Source organism: Labrus mixtus, chromosome 5, assembly GCF_963584025.1.
Source record: "Labrus mixtus chromosome 5, fLabMix1.1, whole genome shotgun sequence".
In the NCBI taxonomy this organism is placed as follows: Eukaryota; Metazoa; Chordata; class Actinopteri; order Labriformes; family Labridae; genus Labrus; species Labrus mixtus.
The window spans coordinates 28,826,324-28,848,626 of NC_083616.1; the positions used below are offsets into that span (position 1 = coordinate 28,826,324).

The 22,303-nt window shown below is 41.0% G+C and overlaps 2 protein-coding genes across 4 annotated transcripts in view; both read left to right on the forward strand.

The window, feature by feature from the left end:
- Positions 1–12,333, forward strand: part of nipbla (NIPBL cohesin loading factor a) — a 30,699-nt gene extending 18,366 nt beyond the window's left edge. For both annotated transcript variants that reach the window (XM_061038866.1, XM_061038867.1), the window contains exons 26-49: positions 1,413–1,556; positions 1,722–1,808; positions 2,047–2,267; positions 2,427–2,529; positions 2,669–2,767; positions 3,193–3,339; positions 4,046–4,180; positions 4,437–4,535; positions 4,628–4,681; positions 4,778–4,886; positions 4,988–5,118; positions 5,267–5,407; positions 5,525–5,618; positions 5,888–6,042; positions 6,265–6,355; positions 6,600–6,773; positions 6,924–7,114; positions 7,420–7,527; positions 8,573–8,776; positions 9,071–9,217; positions 9,323–9,693; positions 9,821–9,995; positions 11,083–11,280; positions 11,381–12,333. In XM_061038866.1, the coding sequence (XP_060894849.1) occupies positions 1,413–1,556; positions 1,722–1,808; positions 2,047–2,267; positions 2,427–2,529; positions 2,669–2,767; positions 3,193–3,339; positions 4,046–4,180; positions 4,437–4,535; positions 4,628–4,681; positions 4,778–4,886; positions 4,988–5,118; positions 5,267–5,407; positions 5,525–5,618; positions 5,888–6,042; positions 6,265–6,355; positions 6,600–6,773; positions 6,924–7,114; positions 7,420–7,527; positions 8,573–8,776; positions 9,071–9,217; positions 9,323–9,693; positions 9,821–9,995; positions 11,083–11,280; positions 11,381–11,743 (3,741 nt within the window). In that variant the 3' untranslated portion in view covers positions 11,744–12,333. The remainder of the gene's footprint in view (positions 1–1,412; positions 1,557–1,721; positions 1,809–2,046; positions 2,268–2,426; positions 2,530–2,668; positions 2,768–3,192; positions 3,340–4,045; positions 4,181–4,436; positions 4,536–4,627; positions 4,682–4,777; positions 4,887–4,987; positions 5,119–5,266; positions 5,408–5,524; positions 5,619–5,887; positions 6,043–6,264; positions 6,356–6,599; positions 6,774–6,923; positions 7,115–7,419; positions 7,528–8,572; positions 8,777–9,070; positions 9,218–9,322; positions 9,694–9,820; positions 9,996–11,082; positions 11,281–11,380) is intronic.
- A 1,006-nt stretch (positions 12,334–13,339) lies between these two features.
- ndc80 (NDC80 kinetochore complex component) lies at positions 13,340–21,939 on the forward strand. 2 transcript variants are annotated; one of them, XM_061038869.1, is made up of 18 exons: positions 13,340–13,385; positions 13,835–13,924; positions 15,810–15,893; positions 16,298–16,427; positions 16,558–16,730; positions 16,941–17,043; positions 17,136–17,225; positions 17,481–17,574; positions 17,693–17,793; positions 18,052–18,196; positions 18,426–18,631; positions 18,854–19,003; positions 19,148–19,237; positions 19,330–19,422; positions 20,040–20,170; positions 20,414–20,516; positions 21,060–21,189; positions 21,620–21,939. In XM_061038869.1, coding segments are annotated over exons 1-17 (1,914 nt in total). In that variant the 5' UTR covers positions 13,340–13,383; the 3' UTR covers position 21,189; positions 21,620–21,939. The 2 variants fall into 2 exon arrangements, with proteins under 2 accessions (XP_060894852.1, XP_060894851.1); XM_061038868.1 differs by lacking the exon at positions 13,340–13,385 and having other exon boundaries at positions 13,821–13,924.
- Positions 21,940–22,303: the final 364 nt, after the last annotated feature.

Sequence of the window (22,303 nt, forward strand, 5' to 3'; positions counted from 1 at the left end):
TGTCTCCCATCAGTGTTTGAATGCATGTTAAAGGGTTAATGTTGACTTCAAGTGTTCAGCATTGTGTGAGGTTTGAAGACCAGAAGAGAGCTTTAGGTTCAGTCTGTTTCAGGGCTGTCGAACGATTGCATTTTTAAATTGTGATTCATTGCTACAACTCAGTAGTTAAAAGCGATTTATCACATTTTTAATCGCATGTTTGAAGCTTTTATTATTATAATATTTTACATCAAAAAAGGAAAATTGTTAAGCTTTTATTTTCAAATGTTTGTACTTTCTTAAAGTACATGACTTGCTGTTTCAATTAAACCATGCTTTCATTTAAAAATAAAGTAAGGGAACCACAGAAAAACAAACTCTTAACAGATCAAAAACTAAAAGAAAACAGCTCAATGGAATGGAAAAAAAAGTGAAATGTTTGATGACGGTATAAGTTGGATTTCACTTTGGACTCGTCAGCTGAGCTTTTAAAGTGAAATGAGACGTTCAAAGATGCAGCAGTTTTGTTCTTCAATCAATGTGACTATAGGGAGACACTGTGGAGGATTATCTACGGTGTGCCTAAAGGGACAAAATAGCGTGCAAGTTATCGTGATTTGAAAAAGTTAATGGATTAATTTCAGACCTTAATTAAAGGCAGTTAACTAGTTAATGCTGACAGCCCTACTTTATTTATCTAAACATTTTAGTATTGTATGTTTTCTTTTTAAGCACTGGGGTTGCTTTGTCTTAGGACACTTCTGCAGCATGAAGTCAAGACTTACTCAAACAGCTGCGATCAAATACATTTTGTCTTGTAGATTTACTTTAAATAATTTATGTTTCATGTAACATATTCTTCACCCGGAGTTTCTCCTGCCAGACCCCTAGTATTTTTTCTTGAGCTGATGAGAGAACGCAGCAGGATATTCTCCGGTGAATCCAACTCAAGCCAATAGGAGGGGGAGTGATGTTTCTATACATCATGGCGTTGTGTAGCGGACTCTGTTGCTTTGTCCGCTACTTCCGCCTTGTTTTTTTTTTTAACAACAAGTCTTACCTTAGGAGACCCCCCCGCCCCTCCCCCCCTGTCTTACAGGGATAGTCTCCCGCTGTGAGGAGTATATGTGAACAGCCAGGCTGGGAGAATCTCCGGAGTGCATATGTGAAAACATCTTATATGTTTTCTCTTATTGTGTGCTGCTTAAACAAGTGAATTCCCCCAGATTTTTTTATCTCAAGATCTAAAGCTGAAAAATATTTTGTCGATGTAGGAAACATAATAAAATTACAAACTGATGAATTAATTTGTTGTGTTCATTAACACCACAATGGAATATGTTGCAGTGTGATAACAGTGTTATCACAGTGGACATCTTGCCCACATCTCTTCTCATGTTTTTTTTTTCTCTCTCCCCGTTGCTCTCCATCAGGTTCACCAGTTCAGTAACAAGCAGACAGAGATGGCTCTGAGAGTAGCGTCTCTAGACTACCTGGGCACAGTGGCAGCTCGTCTGAGGAAAGACGGAGTCACCAGCAAGATGGACCAGAGATCGATTGATCGTATCCTACAAGAGGTAGCAGGACAATTTCATATTGCATCATCTTGCTTTCTCTTTTTTACAAAAATGTGTTTGATAAAACAGGCAGAAGGTGTTTTACAATCCAGCTTTTTCATATCACTTCTATAACCTCTCTCTCTCCCTCTCTCTCTCTCTGTCTCTCTCTCTCTGATTACATAGACTCCAGGTAACGATGAGACCCAGCAGCTGCAGAAGGCTTTACTAGACTACTTGGAAGAAAATGCTGAGACAGATGCTTCGCTGGTGGTGAGTTTACATAAAGTCGACTTCAAACACTGTCGGAGCTTCAGGTGTCTGAAATCTTTGTCTATGTTCACAGTTAATCATGTAAAATGTGCCATTAAGTGTGCTCAAGCATGATGAACTTCTTCATTCAAATGTAAGGCACCCATAATGAAGCCCTGTAGTGTCTCTGAGTGTTGATTAAAGCATGTTTTCATTGATTCCTGTCACATGACATACTTTTACTTTGTGCGTCCTCTAGTTCGCTAGAAAGTTCTACATTGCGCAGTGGTTTCGGGACTCCACCACAGAGGCGGAAAAGTCCATGCGGAACCAAAATTCGAAAGATGATGACTCATCGGACGGACCTCAACATGCCAAGGAGATTGAGACGACCGGTGAAATTATGCAGCGCGCAGAGAAGCGTAAGAAGTTCCTGCGCAACATCATCAAGGCGACGCCGGCTCATTTCGCCACACTGAAGTAAGCACGTGTGACTACTGCAGCACAATACTCAATATGAACTGGTGTTTCCTACCTTTCAGGAGTTCTTTGTTTTTTGTTTTGTCCAAGCTGCCTCTCGGTTATGGGCTGGAGTTGTTTTGATTGTACATCATTGATCCTCTTTGCTTCTCTCTGCAGAATGAACTCTGACACTGTGGACTATGATGACTCCTGTCTGATCGTGCGTTATTTGGCCTCCATGAGGCCGTTCGCCCAGAGCTTTGATATTTATTTAACACAGGTAAGATATGAATCTCATATATTTTACAACATAAAACATAATCTGATAATCCTTCACTCTGAACTGTGAAGGTGATTTTAGGGCATGTCGTTGTTTGGGAGACTTTGGGTAATAAGCGGTTCATTTTTTTCCCCACTAGATCCTGCGAGTCCTTGGAGAAAGTGCCATTGCTGTAAGGACAAAAGCCATGAAATGTCTGTCTGAAGTAGTGGCTGTGGACCCCAGCATACTGGCCAGGGTATGTTACCATCTGATGCATCTGATGCAAAGACAATTTTCATGCCCAAGTTAAAACCTTTTAATAGTAATGAATAATAATAACTGTTTTTACATAGCAACTTTTTTTAGGGGGGGCTTTTATTGGACAGGACAGCTGTAGAGAGACAGGAAAGGGGGGGGGGGGGGGTGACATGCAGCAAAGGGCAGAGGACAGATTTGTTTTAACAAAAAGATCAACTTTGATGCTTTTTTGATACCTCTTTATCTTCTGTTCTTGCCATAATCACGCTCTGGTAGAATTGATCTTCATCCCTTAATCCTTTGAGAATTGAATCCAGACCTGTGCTATGTTGTCATCATGTATGCAGGTTATCTTTTCGTCTTCCTTTTTTTTCTTCTTCCTGTGCTCGTTCTGACTCTGCTCTGCTCGCTCTTCTTCTGCAGTCTGACATGCAGCGGGGCGTCCATGGTCGTTTGATGGACAACTCGACGAGTGTGAGAGAGGCAGCTGTGGAGCTGTTGGGCAGATTCGTGCTCAGCAGACCCCAACTCACTGAGCAGTACTACGACATGTTGATAGAGAGGATACTGGTAAGTGTCCTAATCAGCCATGTTTCCATTTCTTATTGTCATTTTATACACTGTTCATTGACTAATGGCAATATGGTCTATTCCATTCATTAAAAAAAAAATGTAAATGTGGAAAAACTGCTGTTTTCCCTTTCAGTCGCAATATTTATTTTTAGTTTTGGACCATTTCTGGTAAACTTTTCCCATTCAAAACCAATGTGTAAACGCTGCCGCTGTTGTGTGCACCTTTTTAACACATATGCAAATGTAATGAGCAGAACCACTTCTTCTACTGGAGACATTAATGCCATTTATCTCGGGTCACTGACTTAACTTGAAAAAGCGCTGTATGGACTGCAGTCATTTGAGGGTGTTTGAAGTTGCTTTAACATGCTTGAATTAGTGAAATAAGGAGTCGGTTCAATAGTGGCACAAAGATGGCTGTGAGTTGATGAGCTATCAGTTTTGCAGTGCAGTCGAACACACATGCTTTGGACTTAGTCTTTGTACTCAGCCACTCAGAAGTGAACGCATTGAAATTGTTGTGCCTGTTGTCATGGAAATGTTCAGGAGGGTTCACGAGAAGTTCACTCCTCATTACAGTGTCATGCTGCCACCTAGTGTCAGAACAAGCTTACTGCAGCACAAATGGAAAACAAGGAGCTCTGACTTGAGTTTAAAAAAAGATGGCAGAACGTTTATGAATGTAACTTCTTTTGTTATGCAGGACACGGGTATAAGTGTGAGAAAGAGGGTCATCAAGATCCTCAGAGACATCTGTCTGGAGCAGCCGACCTTCAGTAAGATCACTGAGATGTGTGTGAGGATGATCCGTAGAGTCAACGACGAGGAAGGCATCAAGGTAGAGCTCCGTTTTTAACTGCTGAGTTTTTCTTTTCTAATGTATATTGATTTATAGAATGTATGTTTTGTAGTTTTGTGTTATATATATTTTATTTGATCTTCATAAATCTAGTGCACGTGTACTTTAATGTCACTGAATGTTGTTTATTTTTTACCTATAAACTCTCTGTGCAGCACATCACTTTCATGCTCTGTACTGAAGCTATGTTAAGTTACACTGTCTCTATCAAATGAATCAATTTCATTCTTCACAGAAACTGGTGAATGAGACATTCCAAAAGTTGTGGTTTACGCCGACTCCAAACCATGACAAAGAGACCATGACCAGAAAGATACTCAACATCACTGATGTGGTAAGTTCACCTCACTTACCGATTACCTCCCTCCCCCCCTTAACCCACCGTGTTAGACTGACCGTAATGATCCCATCTGATTTGTTCCTCAGGTCGCAGCATGTCGAGACACCGGCTACGACTGGTTTGAGCAGCTTCTTCAAAATGTAAGTACTACATTTGTGTTGGGGCTTCATCTGATGGGAATTACATCGATGTTAATAATAAAAACAAAAAACAACAACATGTCTCTCCTGCTTTAGCTTCTCAAGTCTGAAGAGGATGCGTCGTATAAGCCGGCCAAAAAGGCCTGCGTTCAGCTGGTCGACAATCTGGTAGAGCACATCCTCAAATACGAAGAGTCTCTCTCAGGTACACCAGTTAGTCATTTGACAGTCCTCTTCATTATGGTAATAACATGTTTGACGTTATAGTTTATAGCGTCTAATTTCTGTTTCATCTCTTCTTTGTAGAGAACAAGGGTGTTAACTCAACGCGGCTAGTTGCTTGCATCACCACCTTGTATTTATTCAGCAAGATCAGGGCCCAGCTCATGGTCAAACATGCAATGACCATGCAACCCTACCTGACCACAAAGTGCAACGTAAGTCGTTTTTAATGTGGCATAATGATATTTTTCATCTCATTGTTCCACCTGTTAAAGGAGGCTTTGTGAAGTCGATGCTGGAGCCTGACTTGTGAAAGTCTCTCCCTCCCCCCCGGGTATTAACAGTAACTTAATTTCCCTGCAGACTGCCAATGACTTCATGGTCATCTGTAACGTGGCAAAGATCCTGGAGCTGGTGGTTCCTCTGATGGAGCACCCCAGTGAAACCTTCCTCGCCACCATCGAAGAAGACCTCATGAAGCTCATCATCAAATACGGCATGACGGTGCGTGGTCGGCCACCTTTTAGAACTTTATATATAAGGTCCTCTATGTTAGAAACGTTTTTTTTTTTTTTTTTAATGCTTTAAAAGTAAAAGCCTGGTCGTCCGTCCTGTCTTCAGGTGGTCCAGCACTGTGTGAGCTGTCTTGGAGCTGTTGTCAACAAAGTCACGCACAACTACAAGTTTGTCTGGGCTTGCTTCAACAGATTCTATGGTGAGAAACTTTGGTGTCATGTGTACTTTTTTTTTTTTGCATGAAGTTCTCTCAAAGTGAAGTTTTTTTCTCTACCAAATTCCCATAAGAGGAAATCGAACGTGTGTTAAAACATTTCCAGACACTTCCATAAATGCAGCGTGTCTGCATCCCTTTAAAAGAGCGGCTGCATATTCACAAGTCTGAGAGATAACACAAGAAAAATAGGACACCGATAATCTTCACCTACTTAAGACCTCCTACCTTTTCTTTTTTTTTGTGTATTCTAGGTGCACTTAACAAGCTGAAGGTTCAGCACCAGGAGGATCCTAACAGCACGACGTTGGTAGCAAACAAGCCTTTCCTGCTCAGATCGCTCTTCACTGTGGGTGCTCTGGCACGACACTTTGATTTTGATCTTGAAGAGTTTAAGGGCCCCAACAAGGTAAGATGGCTCTCAACGTTTACATTTTGGAATTCAATCTGTAAAACATGAATCTTTTAGTTCAAGTCATTCTTTTTTCGGTTAGCTGAAGCAGTTTTCTTTCCACGTTTGAGCCACATCTAAAATTAGCCTTTGTGTTCAACTGTCATCTGCACCGCTGCTATAAGGAAACTGTGGTTGCATGTTTTCTGAAAAGTGTGTGTGTAAATGTGTTGTGTGCAGGTTGTTATCAAGGAGAAAGTTCTTGAGCTGCTGATATACTTCACGAAGCACGAAGATGAGGAGGTCAAGACGAAAGCCATCATCGGCTTAGGCAAGTTTTAAATGTTATAAGGTTTTTAAAAATGGAAAGCTGATTTATTTTGTTAACCACTGAGAGTAAAACAATGTATTGCTCAGTCACTGACCTTCAGGGTCAGGTTAAAGTAAGGCTTGAGATGTGGTTTAGGTAATATGAAGCAGGTTGTTTTGCTCCAGCAGTTTGTGATGATGTAGACTGTATATTTATTTTTCTTCCTGCTGTTACATTTTCTCTTTCCTTTTGTTTATTTATCCAGGCTTCCTTGTGATCATGCATCCCAGCCAGATGTTTATGCCCGAGGTGAAGACCTTGTACAACGGCATTCTGGCCGACCGTGGCTCCTCCATCAACCTTAAAATCCAGATCCTCAAGAACCTCCAAACGTACCTCCAGGAAGAGGACACGCGGATGCAAGAAGCGGACAGAGAATGTAAGTGACGCTGTGGTTGTTGTTTTATCTTAACAGCTTTTTGATTCAGGATTTCTGAGCTACATCCTCAAGATGATTGACTGTAGAGCAGTGACTTAACGTTATTGACATTTAGCCCATATATAAACAATCATTTTTGTGTCCTTGCAGGGAAGAAACTGTCCAAGCAGGAGGATCTGAAGGAGATGGGTGACATCTCTTCAGGCATGAGCAGCTCCATTATGCAGCTTTATCTAAAACAGGTGTTGGAGGCCTTTTTTCACACCCAGTCTAGTGTGCGGCACTTTGCGCTCAACGTCATAGCTCTCACACTCAACCAGGGTCTCATCCATCCTGTGCAGGTAAGATCTGACAGTCTGAACCTCACCAGCAGGTATAGACTCACAATTGAATACCTCAACTTTGTCAATTAATTAACAAATGTGTTGGATATTAAAATAAAAATAAAAAAACAACAGCTACACTGAGAAGTTTCTCTCTGAAAATGTTTTATATGTGAGCATGTACAAAAAAAATCATAATCCAACATTATCCCACATTTGAACCTTCATTGACTTCCATTAAACTTGTCTTTGTTTAATAAACAGAACTGTGAGCGTATTCATGTTAATGTATCTTTTATCTTTTTTTTGTCTCATTCGTAAAGTGCGTACCCTACCTCATCGCTATGGGAACCGACCCTGAGGCAAGCATGAGGAACAAAGCTGACCAGCAGCTGGTGGAGATCGACAAAAAGTACACCGGGTTCATCCATGTAAGTTGGTGTTCACTAACGTTGAGTCTTAAAAATGATGGCACTTGAGACACCAGAGGCCGTATTCATGAAGCCTCTTAGAAAGTGTCATGATTCTAAGATTTTTCTAAGAACTTCCCCTCAAAGTTAAGACTAGATCCTTGTAAAGATTAAAGTTATTCACAGAGCTTCTTTTCCCTTTAGGAGAGCTCCTGGGGTGTTAAACTGTTAGGATGAGTGAGGAGGACTTCTAACAGGATGCAGAGTTTATCAAGCTGAAGAGAAAACAGAGAAATGTTCTTCAAACACTACATGAAGAGTGTTTTTGATGCATAGTTGGGCAGAACAGACTAAAACATTCTGTGCAGACATTTCAATCCATCTCTGACTGTTTTCAGTACAAAGTGAGACATGCATGTTGAGTTTCTCTAAATGTGGTTACCTCCACAGGTGCATCCAGTCACTTATTAAGGCTCTTCAGAATGTGAATTGAGCATGTGATTTCCAACATCTCGTAGGCTATGCACTTTTAAAGTACGGCTTACAAATTATCCCACAGAGATGAAAATGTCATAGTGTTCATAATTACACAATGTCTGACTTCATTCTATGATTGGGCCTAATAGATTCCACTGTCCAACTGTGCCAATTTTAAGTGAGAGAGAACTTTTTTTCCCACATTTATTTTGGATCAACCAATCACAGCTTCTGAAAAAATGTGTCATACCTAGCAACGGAGTCAACAACGCCTCCTCACTATGATAAAAGTTTCTGTCCCTTCCTCACTCAGTCACTCTGAGAAAGTTCCTAAATCACTCCTTTAAGCTAAACATCCTTGCTAAGCTAAGTTAGGCGCTCTCTGAGAGGATCCTCTGAATGTTTGTGAATATGGTCGCAGGGTAACGCAAATTAAATGCATCCTAGTAGAATTCAAGAACAGAAAAGTTTTGTTGTAGAAATGCTGCAATTGAAATGTAAGCCTGTTCTCAAGGCATCAGCTGTCTTAACAAGTCGTGTAAAAAGACTCAGTTCATAACACTTCTCTTTTTAACGCATCGTGTCACAGATGAAGGCCGTCGCTGGGATGAAGATGTCGTACAATCTGCAGCAGGCCATCGAGTCGTCTCGTAAGACCATCATTATCCGAGGTTTCAGACGGGACGAGACGCACTCGGCACTCTGCTCCCACCTGTTCACCATGATCAGAGGGAACCGGCAGCACCGGAGGGCTTTCCTCATCACGCTGCTGAACCTCTTTGATGACAGTGCTGTGAGTAAACCTGCACACATCTTGGCACAGCTCAAAAAAAAAAAGAGCAGGGGTGTCCTCATTTACTAAACGCCAAGTGAGAATCCCCCTTCTGTTTGGCAGCAGTGTGTTGGCAAGAAATGTAATAAAAATGATTCATATATCTCTGAGGGACATAATGAATAATGTGCTGCTGTCATATGTTAGAACTCAATATTTCATTGGGTTATTTTTGAGAATGTATGAAGAGTTTGAATCCTGATGAGCAAACACTGCAATGTGCTCACTCTGACTCTCTCTTCTTTCTTTCTGCAGAAGACGGAGGTAAACATGCTGCTGTTTTTAGCGGACAACCTCGCCTGTTTCCCGTACCAGAGCCAGGAGGAGCCTCTCTTCATCATGCACCACATAGACATCACACTGTCGGTTTCTGGCAGCAACTTGTTGCAAACGTTCAGAGAGGTAGGACAGCCTTTTTTGAAAGTAGCTCACATGCAGAATGCTTATTTTGGTGTGTGTGTGTGTGTTTGGTGTTTATGCATTTTCTTGTGGATTTCTCTTATGAAGCTTCTGCTCAAAGAGCCGAGGCGCAAGGAAAAGAAGGTAAAGAAGGAGTGGAAAAACACGTCGGATGGGGAGGACGAGGAGGACAAAATGAACTGTGATACACCCAGGAGCGACGGAGAAAACAGCCACAGCGACGGCAACCATGACGAGGATGTGGTACGACGGCCTAAGAAAGCCAGGAAACCTGTAGCAGCCAGCTCGGAGTCCGAGTCCGATCTGGATGATTTGGATTTGGAGGATGTGGAAAAAGTAATGAGGCTCCTTCCAGATAATCCCACCGGCCTCTTGGACTTTGCTAATGCTGTTCAGGGCATCCTGTTGCTGCTGGTGCTCAAACAGCATCTGAAGAACCAGTATGGATTCTCTGACAGGTGAACTGACCTTTCTGTCTGTGCAGCATCGATCCAAATGGATTTATTCTACATTTTTTAATGTGGATTAGTTTCACCACTTGGGAATCCCATGACCTCTGTTGATCTTTTTTTTTTCTTCCTACAGCAAAATCCAGAAGTACTCTCCAACAGAGTCAGCCAAGGTGTACGATAAAGCAGTGAACAGAAAAAACAACATTCACTACAACCCACGACAAACCATGGACTTCATCTCCAACAACATGGCTCACGCTACACTGACCAACGATGTCAAGAGGCGGATAGTCAGACAGTACCTGGATGTAAGTTATGAAGCCATTATCACACTTAGAATCAAGGCTAATGTGCATGTCAGGGTTGATGATTTGATCGGGTTGGCACCGAGAAACAGAACCCTGTCAGGGTGAGCATGACCCGGCAGGGGTTTGGTGTCTCACCCTGAAGGTCACTTACTTAAGAAATCCCTAAATTGACTGAGTATTGATTTGGAAATGATTTAGTTTATTATGAAATCAGTTATTGCTTCTGTGAGACTAGTAGACCTCTAGAGTTAGAGGTGTGTGCATGACTTCCTTAAAATCCGCTAACTCAGCTGTCACTAAACTGAACATTTCCTCCGATGGTCGTGAGAGACGAAGGGAATGGGACCGCTTTAATAAACGCAGCACCTGACTGAGGTTTTCTCCCTTGTCACTAGTGGACTCTGTTGATATTTTCTTATCCATTCACCACCTTTTAGCACCGCCTCGTCCCGTACTGAGATCTGTATGATGTTTACTTCAAAGGCCATCGACAGCTTTGTGGATATGTGTGCAGTTTTTCAATCTTTTAACCTCTTCTCACCGCTGTTTTCATTTCTTTAAATCATTTTTTTCATTTCGTCACAACCTCAAAATTACTGAAATTTTGATACAGATTGTCATGATGACAGTTACCGTACTCCAGCAGAGTTAGGGATTTGAACCATGTCCATAACAACCGTCTGCTCTTCATGGCAACACTATTTCCTTCATAACGGTGGCGTTGCTTTGCCTAACCATCCAATCAGAAACAAATATTTAACACAGCTGTGTAATAATGAACATGTCAAAATGTCACTTTTTTTCTTTTAGTGTTTTTTAAAAATATTTTCTTTAATCAACTCACCAGTAATTTCCCTAACGATTTAAAACAAGTGATTTCTAAACTACAGAATCTGAACAGTTAAATATTCCAGAAACTAAGGGAGAAGCCCAGAGTTTATGTTGAACTGTTTTGACCAATCACAAGGCTTTGCTGCACCTCCCAGCGAGTGCTGTCATAGATCCACTAATCCATGCTCTCTATCAGCTGCTGAGTTTGAAGAAATGTTTCTCAAAGTTAGTTTCTCGTGTTTTTCACTCCTCACAGTTCAAAAATCTGATGGAACATCTGGACCCAGACGAGGAGGATGAGGAGGGAGAAGCGTCTGCCAGCGCTAACATCAGAAACAAAGCCATAAACGCCCTGCTGGGAGGCCCCGGCCCCATGTCAGGACCCAGTCCACGCAACCAGGCAGGACCAGAGACGGACGATGACTATAGTGACGGTGATGAAAGGACCCCAGGGGTGAGTCAGACGCATTCACACAACATTTTTTTGATTAAAAGATCATTAAAACTTGTGGGTGGAAAATAGTCCAACTTTTGTTCTCTTGTCCCCTCTGCAGTCCTCTCGAAGGTCAAGGCGAGCAGGCGACTCCTCGGACCCCGGCCGCATGAGTGAGACGGTGGATTCTATGGATGTAATCGCGCTCTGCTGCCCCAAATACAAGGACCGGCCACAGATAGCGCGAGTCGTGCAGAGGACCTCCAGTGGATACAGCATTCATTGGATGGCCGGCTCCTACTCGGGGCCGTGGGCGGAGGCTAAGAAACGCGACGGCCGCAAACTGGTGCCTTGGGTGGACACTATTAAGGAGTCAGACATCATTTACAAGAAGATTGCCTTGACCAGCAACCACAAACTGAGCAACAAAGTAGTACAGACTTTACGCTCACTGTATGCAGCGCGGGAAGGAGGGGCTAGCTAATGGCTCCTGTGTGGTGTTTTTTTTTTTTTGGTTCCTTTTCAGTTCCTTTTTTTTTTTTGTTCCCCTGTTCCATTTCTACTTTATCAAATCCTCCTCTTCCTTGCTCCTACTCCTCCTCCTCAACCTGCCACCTCCAACAACACAGCCAAACTTCACTGGATTCCTACCCTCCTCCTCTCCTTCCTCAATTTTGTAAGAAAACACAAGAGAGCAAGAATATTTGACACTACATACTTTTACATGAGTTATTCTTGCAAAAATGAAAATGACACAAAACATAAGACTTATATTATAGAGGGACTGCTCATGTTTTGTTTTGTGTACAAGTGCAGAGGATAGAATCCAGAAGGCATTAAAGGAATAATTCGCCCAAATTATCCCTTAAAAAGGCTATCAGAAAAGAGACCTGGAGGGAAATGTTTTGTCAACATTGTTGTGGGAGCTCCTTCGCTGTTGTGCAGCAGATTCTAGTCGCTCATTTCTACTCCCACTGTATCATAGTTTAACAAGACAAAAAACTAAAATGTTTATATCTCTGAAGACAAAAAAGCTGTAAAAAAAAGAATAAAACCTTAAGTGAATGTTGGAAATTAGTCTTTTTGATGTTCTTATTAAAGTGTTTTTGGAGTTTATTATACTACTAGCACCCTGATGGTTTTTTCCTTTTAGCTTTTAGATATTTGAAAAGAAAAGAAGAAAAAAAGACCAAAAAAATAAATAAAGAATTTTTATTTTTGTTCACTTTTATTTGTCCATGCTGTACAATGGCAGAGTCCTCTGAATATAATTTATTCTATTTCGAACTACGCATGCAGTATATGTGGCCTATTGCAGGAGGATATTTTGTAAATGTAGATTTTGTTGTATTAGGTCACCCTAGTAATAAGAGGAAAGGGGATTCATACCCTTTTGGTGGAACAAATACTGCAATAAATTTTCTACTTCTCTTTGTCACTTGTCTGCTCAAAGTGTTAATCTGATCTTTTCATTCAGCAAATGGAGAAAAGTATATTACCTGGATAATGCCAAAGCACAGACAGGCCTGAAAGGACGAAGAGGGTTGATTATCCATGCAGCGGGGAGAGCCTGCAAATTCATAGCAGAAAATTAAGCCTTTGTATTGCTTTTTCTTCAATTCAAAAACAAACGGAACCTGAAGTTTGTCATAAATTATTTTAATTTTGTAAAGCGTCACTGCTGTGTGTTTGAACAATACGTGCCTTACGGGGAAATATCGGTTAAATATCGAAACTGTAAAATCAATTGTGAAAAAAAAAAAATCACAGAATTACTCTTCTTTTGGATTTAGCACGTTTTGTATATACACTTCTTTAGGCTTTCCCCTCGTGGGTTTTTCAATCACCTTTAAATAAAAACATGAAAGTCAAGAGATTTCGCACCTTAATGTAATTTAAGCCAGTTCTGATTCAGTTATTTTCTTTCGCTTTTTTCTGTGGGACGCTGTGGTCACGTATACTCGTAAGGGAGCCTTTTTGGACCTAGTGGCTCGCCCTACTCTGATGACGTCATCGCCAATCGGTTGTTTGTATTGTTTTGGCGGGTTTTACAACTTCGTTCACTCGGAGGAGATTCGTTTTTATAAACAATAGATTCCCCATCTACGCAAAAAATGGAGCGGTATGTCTCGAATTGAACTTCTTAATGTCGCGTCGCTTCACTTTTAAGTCAGCAAGCGACGTTTTTAATCAGTTATTTAGAGTTTGTGACGACAAGTCGCCGATGTTGTGTTTAAAAGTTAGCCACTTTATGCTAACGACAGCTAACTTAACGTTGATTCAAACGTCGCTGACCGCTGCAGTCATTACTTAAAGGTGACTTCACGTCCCATGTTAAGGTTATTATTAGCTATATGAGTCATTTGGTATTTAAAAATGTAATCTTGAGGTTTACTGAACAAGTTTTCAACACTGTTAGTCAACAAGCTAAGCTAACGTTGCTAAGTAACGGTGATATTCTGACAGGTTTAGATCGCTGCGGACAAAAGACAAAGACACTGTTGTTTCTTTGGTTTTATGTTTCTGCTGTATAACGTGATTTAACTTGGTGTTTATTCCCCATGTCCAGTGGAAGGATGAGTCGAGTGACAGGAAGAGTATCTGAGCTGCCTATGAGAGTACAGGACAGCAACAGGATGAGTAATGTGTACACAACGCCCCAGAGGTTCGTTAACTCAAACTTCATATTTATACTAAATTATACAAGTTTACACAATATTTGTCATAGGCCGAGCCACTGCTTTGATGTGTACAATGTAAACAGATGACTCTTTTTCTGACAAATGACCAAAAGGAGAACCACACCCACAAACACAGATGATCTCCAAAGTGGGAAATGATGCTCCTCTAATACACTTATTATATATCACGGTTATGGCAGGGGGAAAGCACACACTTGGACTAAATCTTCCATTTCCCATCTGCACAGCTGTCCCAAGAGTCAGCCTCTAGTTGGACACTTTAATGATCACCTCAATTACTTAAATAGCACCTTTAATTTCATGTTTGCACTGCCTGTTATTTAATGTCTGTTTTTTGATAACTTTGCACTATCTGCTTTTTTAAACATTGCTGTACATATATAAACAACACAACTTCAGAAGGTCAACACTTTTTTATTTTTATTTTTATATATTCAGGTCTAATTACAGATTGTTTTCCTCAACTGTTTATAGGTTCTTGTTTAAATCTCACATATATTTTTATCCCTGCACGGGTTATGTCTATTTTTAATTGCACAGTTTAAGTTTGATTCATCTAGGGGTATTCTTTAAATCTTTTTTCGGGTTAATATATATGTATTAATATATAATTAATTTGTAACAAATGTTTCATGTCATGTACGTCTTTGTAACCTGCTACTGGATCAGAGGTCTCCAACCTTTTTTCATCTGAGAGCTACTTTCAAAAAATGAAAGTGGCCAAGGGCTACTTGCATCAAATCGTTTGCATTTATTTACATAGCTCAGCTGAATTAAGCTGCTGTTTGTACATGTGTGAAATTGCAATAAGCCAATGCTTATCAATAATCTTAAATTCACATCAATGTCCAAGAAAACATTAGTACTTCATACTTGTTTTTATGGGCCAAATATATGAATAGTGGGAAGAGGTGCATTTACCTTTGTCAGATTTTTATTTTTAACACAGTCGGTCAACCTGTAGGCGAGCTACTGAAAACCTGCCAGTAGCTCCCGAGCTACCTGTTGGAGACCTAGTTGCTGCCTAGTTTAACAACCTTGCCCAGTTTGTTCTTATTTTGTAAAGACAGTGCTCCTCCCCAACACTGAATACAAAAGGTCAGCACACTTTCAATAAAAGTCTTGTAAAATAATTTCAGCATAATGCTGTCAACATTAAAATTTCTTAGTTTCCTCAAAAAATAGAGGAACTGTTGAGCCTTTGCATATCTCGCTTTTGTGTTGGTGTTCCATGTCAGTTTGTTGTCAATTATTGTGCCAAGATACTTATACTCTGGTACAATTTCAATTTCTGTGTCCTTCATATTTACAGAGGAGAGAGATGACTGTCTTCTAAAATCAATAATAATTTCTTTGGTTTTCTTTGTATTTAAAATCAATGAGTTATCAGAGCACCAGTTGTAAAAGTTGTCTAGCTCAGCTCTGTAATTGGTCTCATCGTCATTTAAAAGACCTAACCATCTGTTACATAATTACATATTTATTATCATGTTCATCGAGAGTAGAGATGTGTACCTACCATATATTGATCACACTTTTATGTGGAGTGATATTATACAGAGCTGTTCTTATGCACAGAACAAGGGGACAAATGTTGTACTGTGAAACCATTGTTTGGACTTCACAGTCACAGAGTAAGATGTGTGGCAGAATTTCATGCTACTTCTTGTATGCTTAACAACAGATCTGTACAGATATAAACAACATTTATGTATTTACTGAATATGTCAGTTATTAAGCAGCTTCTTGTTATAAAATTCAATTACCTGAATGGATAAGTGGCAACTTGTTCAAGAATCAACCGATGGACATTTTTCCCCTTTGCTCACACTTTTCTTAATTTTTCAGTAAACAACCTTCTTTTGGGAAGCTCAACATACCCAAACCACAATCTGTGACCTCCGAGAGGCGGACCAGCTTCTTTGGTGGCCGGTATGTGAATAATGTTTGTTAAAAAAACAGAATATAGCGTTCTTCTCACGTTGATTTTGGTGGAAACCAAGGCATTTTTCCAGCTTATGGACAGTTAACTTTTCTAAACTATCCATTTCTTTAGTAATAAATAAAAGTTATTGAAACAATAAATGTCAGGGAAACAGAAGAGCAATGTTTTTTTGGGAGAACAGAGTTGTTTTCCTACTTGATGTCAAAGGAAGTATTTCAGTTTAATTGTAAGTTAGTGATATATTAAGTGTCTCTTTTGCTTTTCCTATGAATAATTTAAACAATAATTTCCTTGAGATGCTAAAAGAAATCAAGCTGTTGCTCATCCTTGTTATCTGACACATATTTGTGATGTTTGAATGTTTATTTGTGATGTTTGAATGTTTTTTCAGCAGGACTAGTGGAGCCAGCATGCCTCGCAACAGCATCATGTCGGGGTTTGGAGGAACTGAGAAGATCAAAGATGCCAGACCTCTGCATGATAAATCCTACGTTCAGCAGTGTATCAGACAGCTGCACGAGGTAGAAACACTATATCTATCATTTATTCCTGTTGCAACCATCATACTTTTAGCTGAGCAAAAGTGTTTTATATGATTGGGGGTCCATCCTTACATCCAGCCTGATTTTCTTCTCCTCTATACCTGTCTAGTTCTTAACCGAGCAGGGTTACCCAGGCACCCTGGCAGCCAAGACCCTCCAGTCCCCCTCAACTAAGGAGTTTGTGAAGATGTTTGAGTTCGTCTATCGCCAGCTCGACCCGACCTTTGAAATGACAAACTCCAAAGTTGAGGAGGAGGTTCCAGCTATCCTGAAAGCCCTCAGGTATCTTTCAGTATTCATTTCGACTGTTGGGTAATAAATGAAACAGTAAAAAGTTAATATATAGGAGGAAAAAAAATCTAAAAGGCGTAACAAAATCAAAGTGTAGGAAGTATGTACCTCAGACTTCATGTTTGCCTCCTTGTCTGTAGTGTAAGAAACACGACTGACGGTCTGTCACTTGTCCCTCTCTCTCTCTGTTCCTGGTTGAAGGTATCCATTTGTTCTCTCCAAGTGTTCAATGTATTCTGTTGGAGCTCCACACACCTGGCCTCAGGCCCTCGGCGCTCTCATGTGGCTAATCGATAACGTGAAGGTGAGATGCCAATGCTTCATAATAAGAGTTACTATTATCAGTTATCTTTTGCAAAAAAAAAAAAACTGTAATTCTGTGTTTCCGTCCGTTAGATAAACTGGAGTTTGAGTCGTCAGGAGCTGCTGTTCAGTGACTTTGGAGAAGACTCTGACAACATAGAAGAAGGGGCCGACTATAACAAGGTATACTGAAGACTTTAAACTGCACCAAGAGGCACTGTGCTACAAAAAGAGACGAGCCAAGAGGATGTTCTGTACACATTTTGATGGAACTTGTTGTTCACACAGTTTGTCTCTATTCTCTGAAGCAGTATTTTAAAAGCCATCCAGTTACTCTAATGTATTTTCAACATTTTAACTTCATACCTTTACATGAATTCTTCTTTATTTTATTTCTTCTCTCTCTTGTTTTCCTTTCCCTGCTGTGTTCTATGGCAGCTCTTCCTGGATTACACAGCCGAGACGTACTCTAAATTCATGCACGGCGACGACACATTCCAGGACGAGGACGAGACTTTCCTCAATAAACTAAGTAATCACAAAAAGTCTCTTTAAAATAAGTGTTTAATTATATACACAATGAGCTGGTTTCTCAATGTAAGGTGTTGGTAAAATCATTAAGATGTTTTTTTGTGTGTTTGTCTCGACAGAGAAACTTTACAACGTCGACGAGGCGGTGCTGATGTCGATGGAGGAGAAGCACAGAATACTGAGCGAGGAGCTTGAACAGCTGGAGAAGGAGAGCCAGACGGTCAGAAGACTTTTATCGACTAATCGCTCGGCATAAAAATTAATATATAGAGTTTAAAACCCTGAGATCTACACAAATGTTTATTGAAGGACTTAAGACGTACAAAAAATATAAAACAGAAACCAAAGACAATACTGGATTGTCAAAGCTGTGGCGGAAATTTTTTTGCAGTGACGTTTGTGATGCTGATTTTTTTTTTTGTTCTCAACATCATTCGAGTGATGATCAGGCTGCTAACAGTTTGTCTCCTCCTGACAGGACCGGCTGATGACCAAGAGGATGGAGAGGATGAAGCTGCAGGTGGATCTCAAGAAGCTCCAGAGTTATCGAAGCAGCCTGGAGACCTTTCAAGGCAACCTGGAGAACAAAGATTCAGAACTGAAAGATGAACTGGAGACCACCGGTAAATAGAAAAAACAAAACAAACATCTACATTCACCACTATAGAGCTTAAATAATTAAGTGTTCAAGGCGTTGTAAAGTGCAAATCATGGTCTCATGTGGTCTTAAAGTGAAGTGTTTGTGTCTTCTTCAAAGCTTTGATTCCCCCCCCCCCAGTCTGAACTGGGGGTGTTGGATCTTATTCCACATACCGGTACATCATGTGTTTTTCTCTCTCCGTCTCTCTGCAGTCAGTCACCTGGAGTCTCTGAAACACGAGCAAGATGAGCTGCAACACCGCCTGCAGAACCAGAAGTTCACTCCAGCAGATGTAGAGAGAATCAACCGAGAGAAGAGAGAGCTTCAACAAACCATCTCCAGTCTCAGCAAGTCGCTGGAAGATGCTGAACAGCACAAGTGGAACGAGGAGATTGCTCTGGCCAAAGTCAAAGAGAAGGTATTGTTTGTACATGCAGAGCGGAGCTGAAACCATCATGAATCTGACGGTCAGATTTAATGTTCACAATATCACTTATTTTGCCTCTTTTTTTTGTCAGTGTGTCCTTGAGACCAAGTCTTATCCTTGACCTGTACAGGATGTTCCTAGAGACTTGCCTGTCATTTTATCATCCAGCTGACGTGTTTCTTGCCTCTCCTCTCTCACTCCCCCTCCTCGCAGGCCGAGCTGAAGCTAACTGAGTACCACAAGCTGGCTCGTAAACTGAAGCTGATTCCACTGACTGCAGAGAACGCCTGCGGGCACGACTTTGAGATCAGGCCGTTTGAATGTGGACCCGGCAGCATGGTTCAGCACAAAACACAGATACAGGTACTTAAAGCTTATACAACTATATGAATGGATACAAGTATCAGATCATATTTAAAGGTTTACTTATATAATAGGATGTCCAAATGTTGTTTCGCCTGGATGTTGCTGCTGTGTCTACACACTGATCTATGCTTTGTGCTGTAGATGCTCCTGAGAAAGCTGGTGAGTGACGTGGAGGAGGAGAACAGCCGGTTAACCAACATGAAACTCAGTCTGGATGAGTCTAGTGAACAGGTAACAAGAAAAGAGAACATCTTATTAGTCTGGTCTGTGGGCATGTGCGACATTGAAATGGTAACTCGTCGTGTGTGTTTGTGATTTTGAAGGTGAATTCAAACATCATGGACAAATCCAATGACCTGAAACTGCTCAGAGAGCAAATTCGCAAGTTGGATGAGCGGTTGGATTCTGACATGCAGGTAAAGTCTGCTTTATTTAAGTGCTTTACTATTTAAAGCACCAGTTTGCATCAAACACATGGAACAATACTGTAGGCCCCGTGTCCACCTAGTGTTTTTTTCAGGGTAGAAAAGCGCTATGAAGCGTTATGAAGCGTCTGTGCTCTGAGAAGAAAAGTGCTGCACGTCCGTCCTGTCTCTATGACAACGGTTTGTTCACAGCAGCCGCTGTATGACCGACACAGCTCTGTTACTTTTTGTATTTGAGATAGTTTTTTACCCGATCAGACACGGAGCAAAGAGGATGTGAGTACAAGACATGGTCTATAAGAGGCTACAATACAGGGAATATCAAACATTTAGAAAAAGCTGGGCGCTGTGCTTTTCATCCAGGCGGCTGCTTTCTGCTGCGAACGCTCTCTACCCTTTGAAAATAACTGAAAAAAGACGCTGGCGCTGAGAGTAAACCGCTAGCTGGACACGGGGCCTTACTGTATTTAAAAAAGCTTGCATTTGTTTTAGCAGGGTCTGTTGAGCTTTGACAGTTTCCCCCCCTCCTCAGACAAAAACAGAAGAATTAAATATTTTATGCAATACTGAAACTGCACAGATGCATCATCATGTTTGTGTCCGTGTAGGAGCTGGCCAGAGAGGAACAGGAATGGGCCGAGGAGATGGAGTCGGTGGAGAACCACCGTAAGCTTCTGGAGAAGAAGGTTACTTTTGGTTACGATGAGTCGGTGCAGCAACTGAAAACAGCACAACAACAGTGAGTGACTGACTTCATCCTGCTTCAGCTTATAGCCACTACACGATTAAAAGTTACCTGACATCGTTAACCGGCTAAACGTCCCTGATAACACAGCTCTCACTTCATCTCTGCATCGTGTAGTCACAGATTCATAAAACTGGTCTTCATGTGGGAGCTTTAACAGTCTCAGGGTGCCTCTTTAGGACAATCTAACCACTCATTGTTCTGGAGTCAAACACTTTGTGGTCACCTCTCCTTCAGGTACCACCTGGTTCTGCAGGAGACCAACGAGGAGAGAAGAACGGTTGCCAACAACCTCGCATCTCTTTGTACCATTGCAGCAGACCACCTGTCGATTTCAGAGGTAATTTACACACATCTTTGCACGCACCTTCGGCGGGGTTAGGGAATGCTGTTTTCACAGTGCTGACCTCACAGAAAGGGGGCGCTACAAGAACATCTTTTGTTCACTTTTTTAGATTTATTTTGGGTTATTTATGCCTTTAGTTGATAGGACAGTGGACAGAGTAGGACATCTGGAGAGAGAGAGGGAGAGTGGGGAATGACATGGGAAAGGAGCCGCAGGCCAGATTTGAACCCAGGCTGCCCGCTTGGAGGACTACGGCCTCTGTGCATGGGGTGACCCAACTGCTACACCATTAGCGCCCCATACCAGAACATCTTCAATGTTTTAAATGTGATGATAAAATACACAAACGTGATGACGGCAAAACTAATTGGGTGGAAAAAGGGAAATCGGCTTTACAATAATAATCTAGATCTAAACAATTGAACATGTTTTTGCTAATTCTCTTAGCATGTCTACTTTGTTAGCAGAGTAAAGAATGTTGTATCTGCGCCTGTATTATATTATAACTCATTGTCTCCTGTGGATCGTCTACAACAGAAATGTCTGGAGGATCTGCACAGCCGAGTGCAGCGCGTCTGCTCCAAAGCCGTAGAGGAGGACGAGGCTGCGGTGCAGAAGTTGCGGGAAACCCTGAAAACCTTCATGTTGAAGGCAAACACTTTGTAAGGTAAGGCGACATTGCCATGGTAACAGCGAGCTCCACCAATCAGAGACGTTGCGTTGTGAGACACTATGATCATGGGGAGTGTAGTTCTTTTTCCCCGTTTAGCTCTATTATGCTCGCCTCTAATTCAGTGGGAACAGAAAGTTTCAATCTTTGAGGCTCATGAGCAGATCATTTTGGGATTCACTGTGAAAGTGAAAAACACTCTTCTACTTTTGAGTATGTTCAGTACAAACCCTCACTGCAGTGCATCTCACTCTACACATCACAGAAGTCAGCAAACCATTTGTTTACTGTTTTTTTTTTTTTTTTTTTACTGGTTTACTGTTTTCTCGCTGAGTCTCCCCTGAGCTCCTCCTGCGCTCACCTTACACTTTAAGAAGTCGTGGTTAACACACTTGTACTCACTCTCATGTTCTCCTCTCTTACGCAGTACCTGTCCAGTTTCTAACAGAGCGGGGTTACCATGGCGACCCCGGCAGCCTAGACCTTCCAGTCTCCCTCTAACCAAGGAGTTTGTGAAGATGTGTGTTTTTGTTCCTGTTCTTTATTTGTTCTTAACATTAAATTAAAAACAGTGTTTGCATAAAGATGGAAGTTAAGACGTCTTCATGCATGTTCATTTTGATATTGTGACTTTTCAGAATCCTGATTTTTAAAGATTTTGTGTCTTGTGTCATTTTTTTCAACACTTTCACTATTGTATTAATAAACATTCAAAAAGCCAAATAAAAATACTTCATAACCCTTTAATTTGTATTTAAAGTTGTTTTTCCTGTGCCAGCTAGACATCAGAGGAAAAAAACCTGAGAAAAGTTTTCCATGTTTCAACATGTGTTTAAGACACTTTCGGTTATACATTTGACAAACTGCCTTCTCTGTGTTCACACTGTACCTCATGGGATGGTTGTGCTGCACTGGAGCCACTAGATGGCAGCACAAACACTTGTTTGGTAACACTCATCACTCAGTTTGCTCTTGGACTGTAAACTTTATGTTATGCTTTATTCTAAATATTCAGTTTTCTCACCATCTCACAAGATAATAATTAACATCAAATGAAATGGTGCTTGTCTTTCTACACTGTTGATTGTTACTATACAGCAGATAACACCGC

Excerpts from the sequence above, each read along its gene's own strand:
- ndc80 (XM_061038868.1), top strand. The coding sequence starts at position 13,821 with ATGTCCAGTGGAAGGATGAGTCGAGTGACAGGAAGAGTATCTGAGCTG. Across the intron at positions 16,428-16,557 it reads GTATCAGACAGCTGCACGAG|TTCTTAACCGAGCAGGGTTA; the intron begins GTAGAAACACTA and ends ATACCTGTCTAG. Across the intron at positions 19,004-19,147 it reads AGCACAAAACACAGATACAG|ATGCTCCTGAGAAAGCTGGT; the intron begins GTACTTAAAGCT and ends TTTGTGCTGTAG.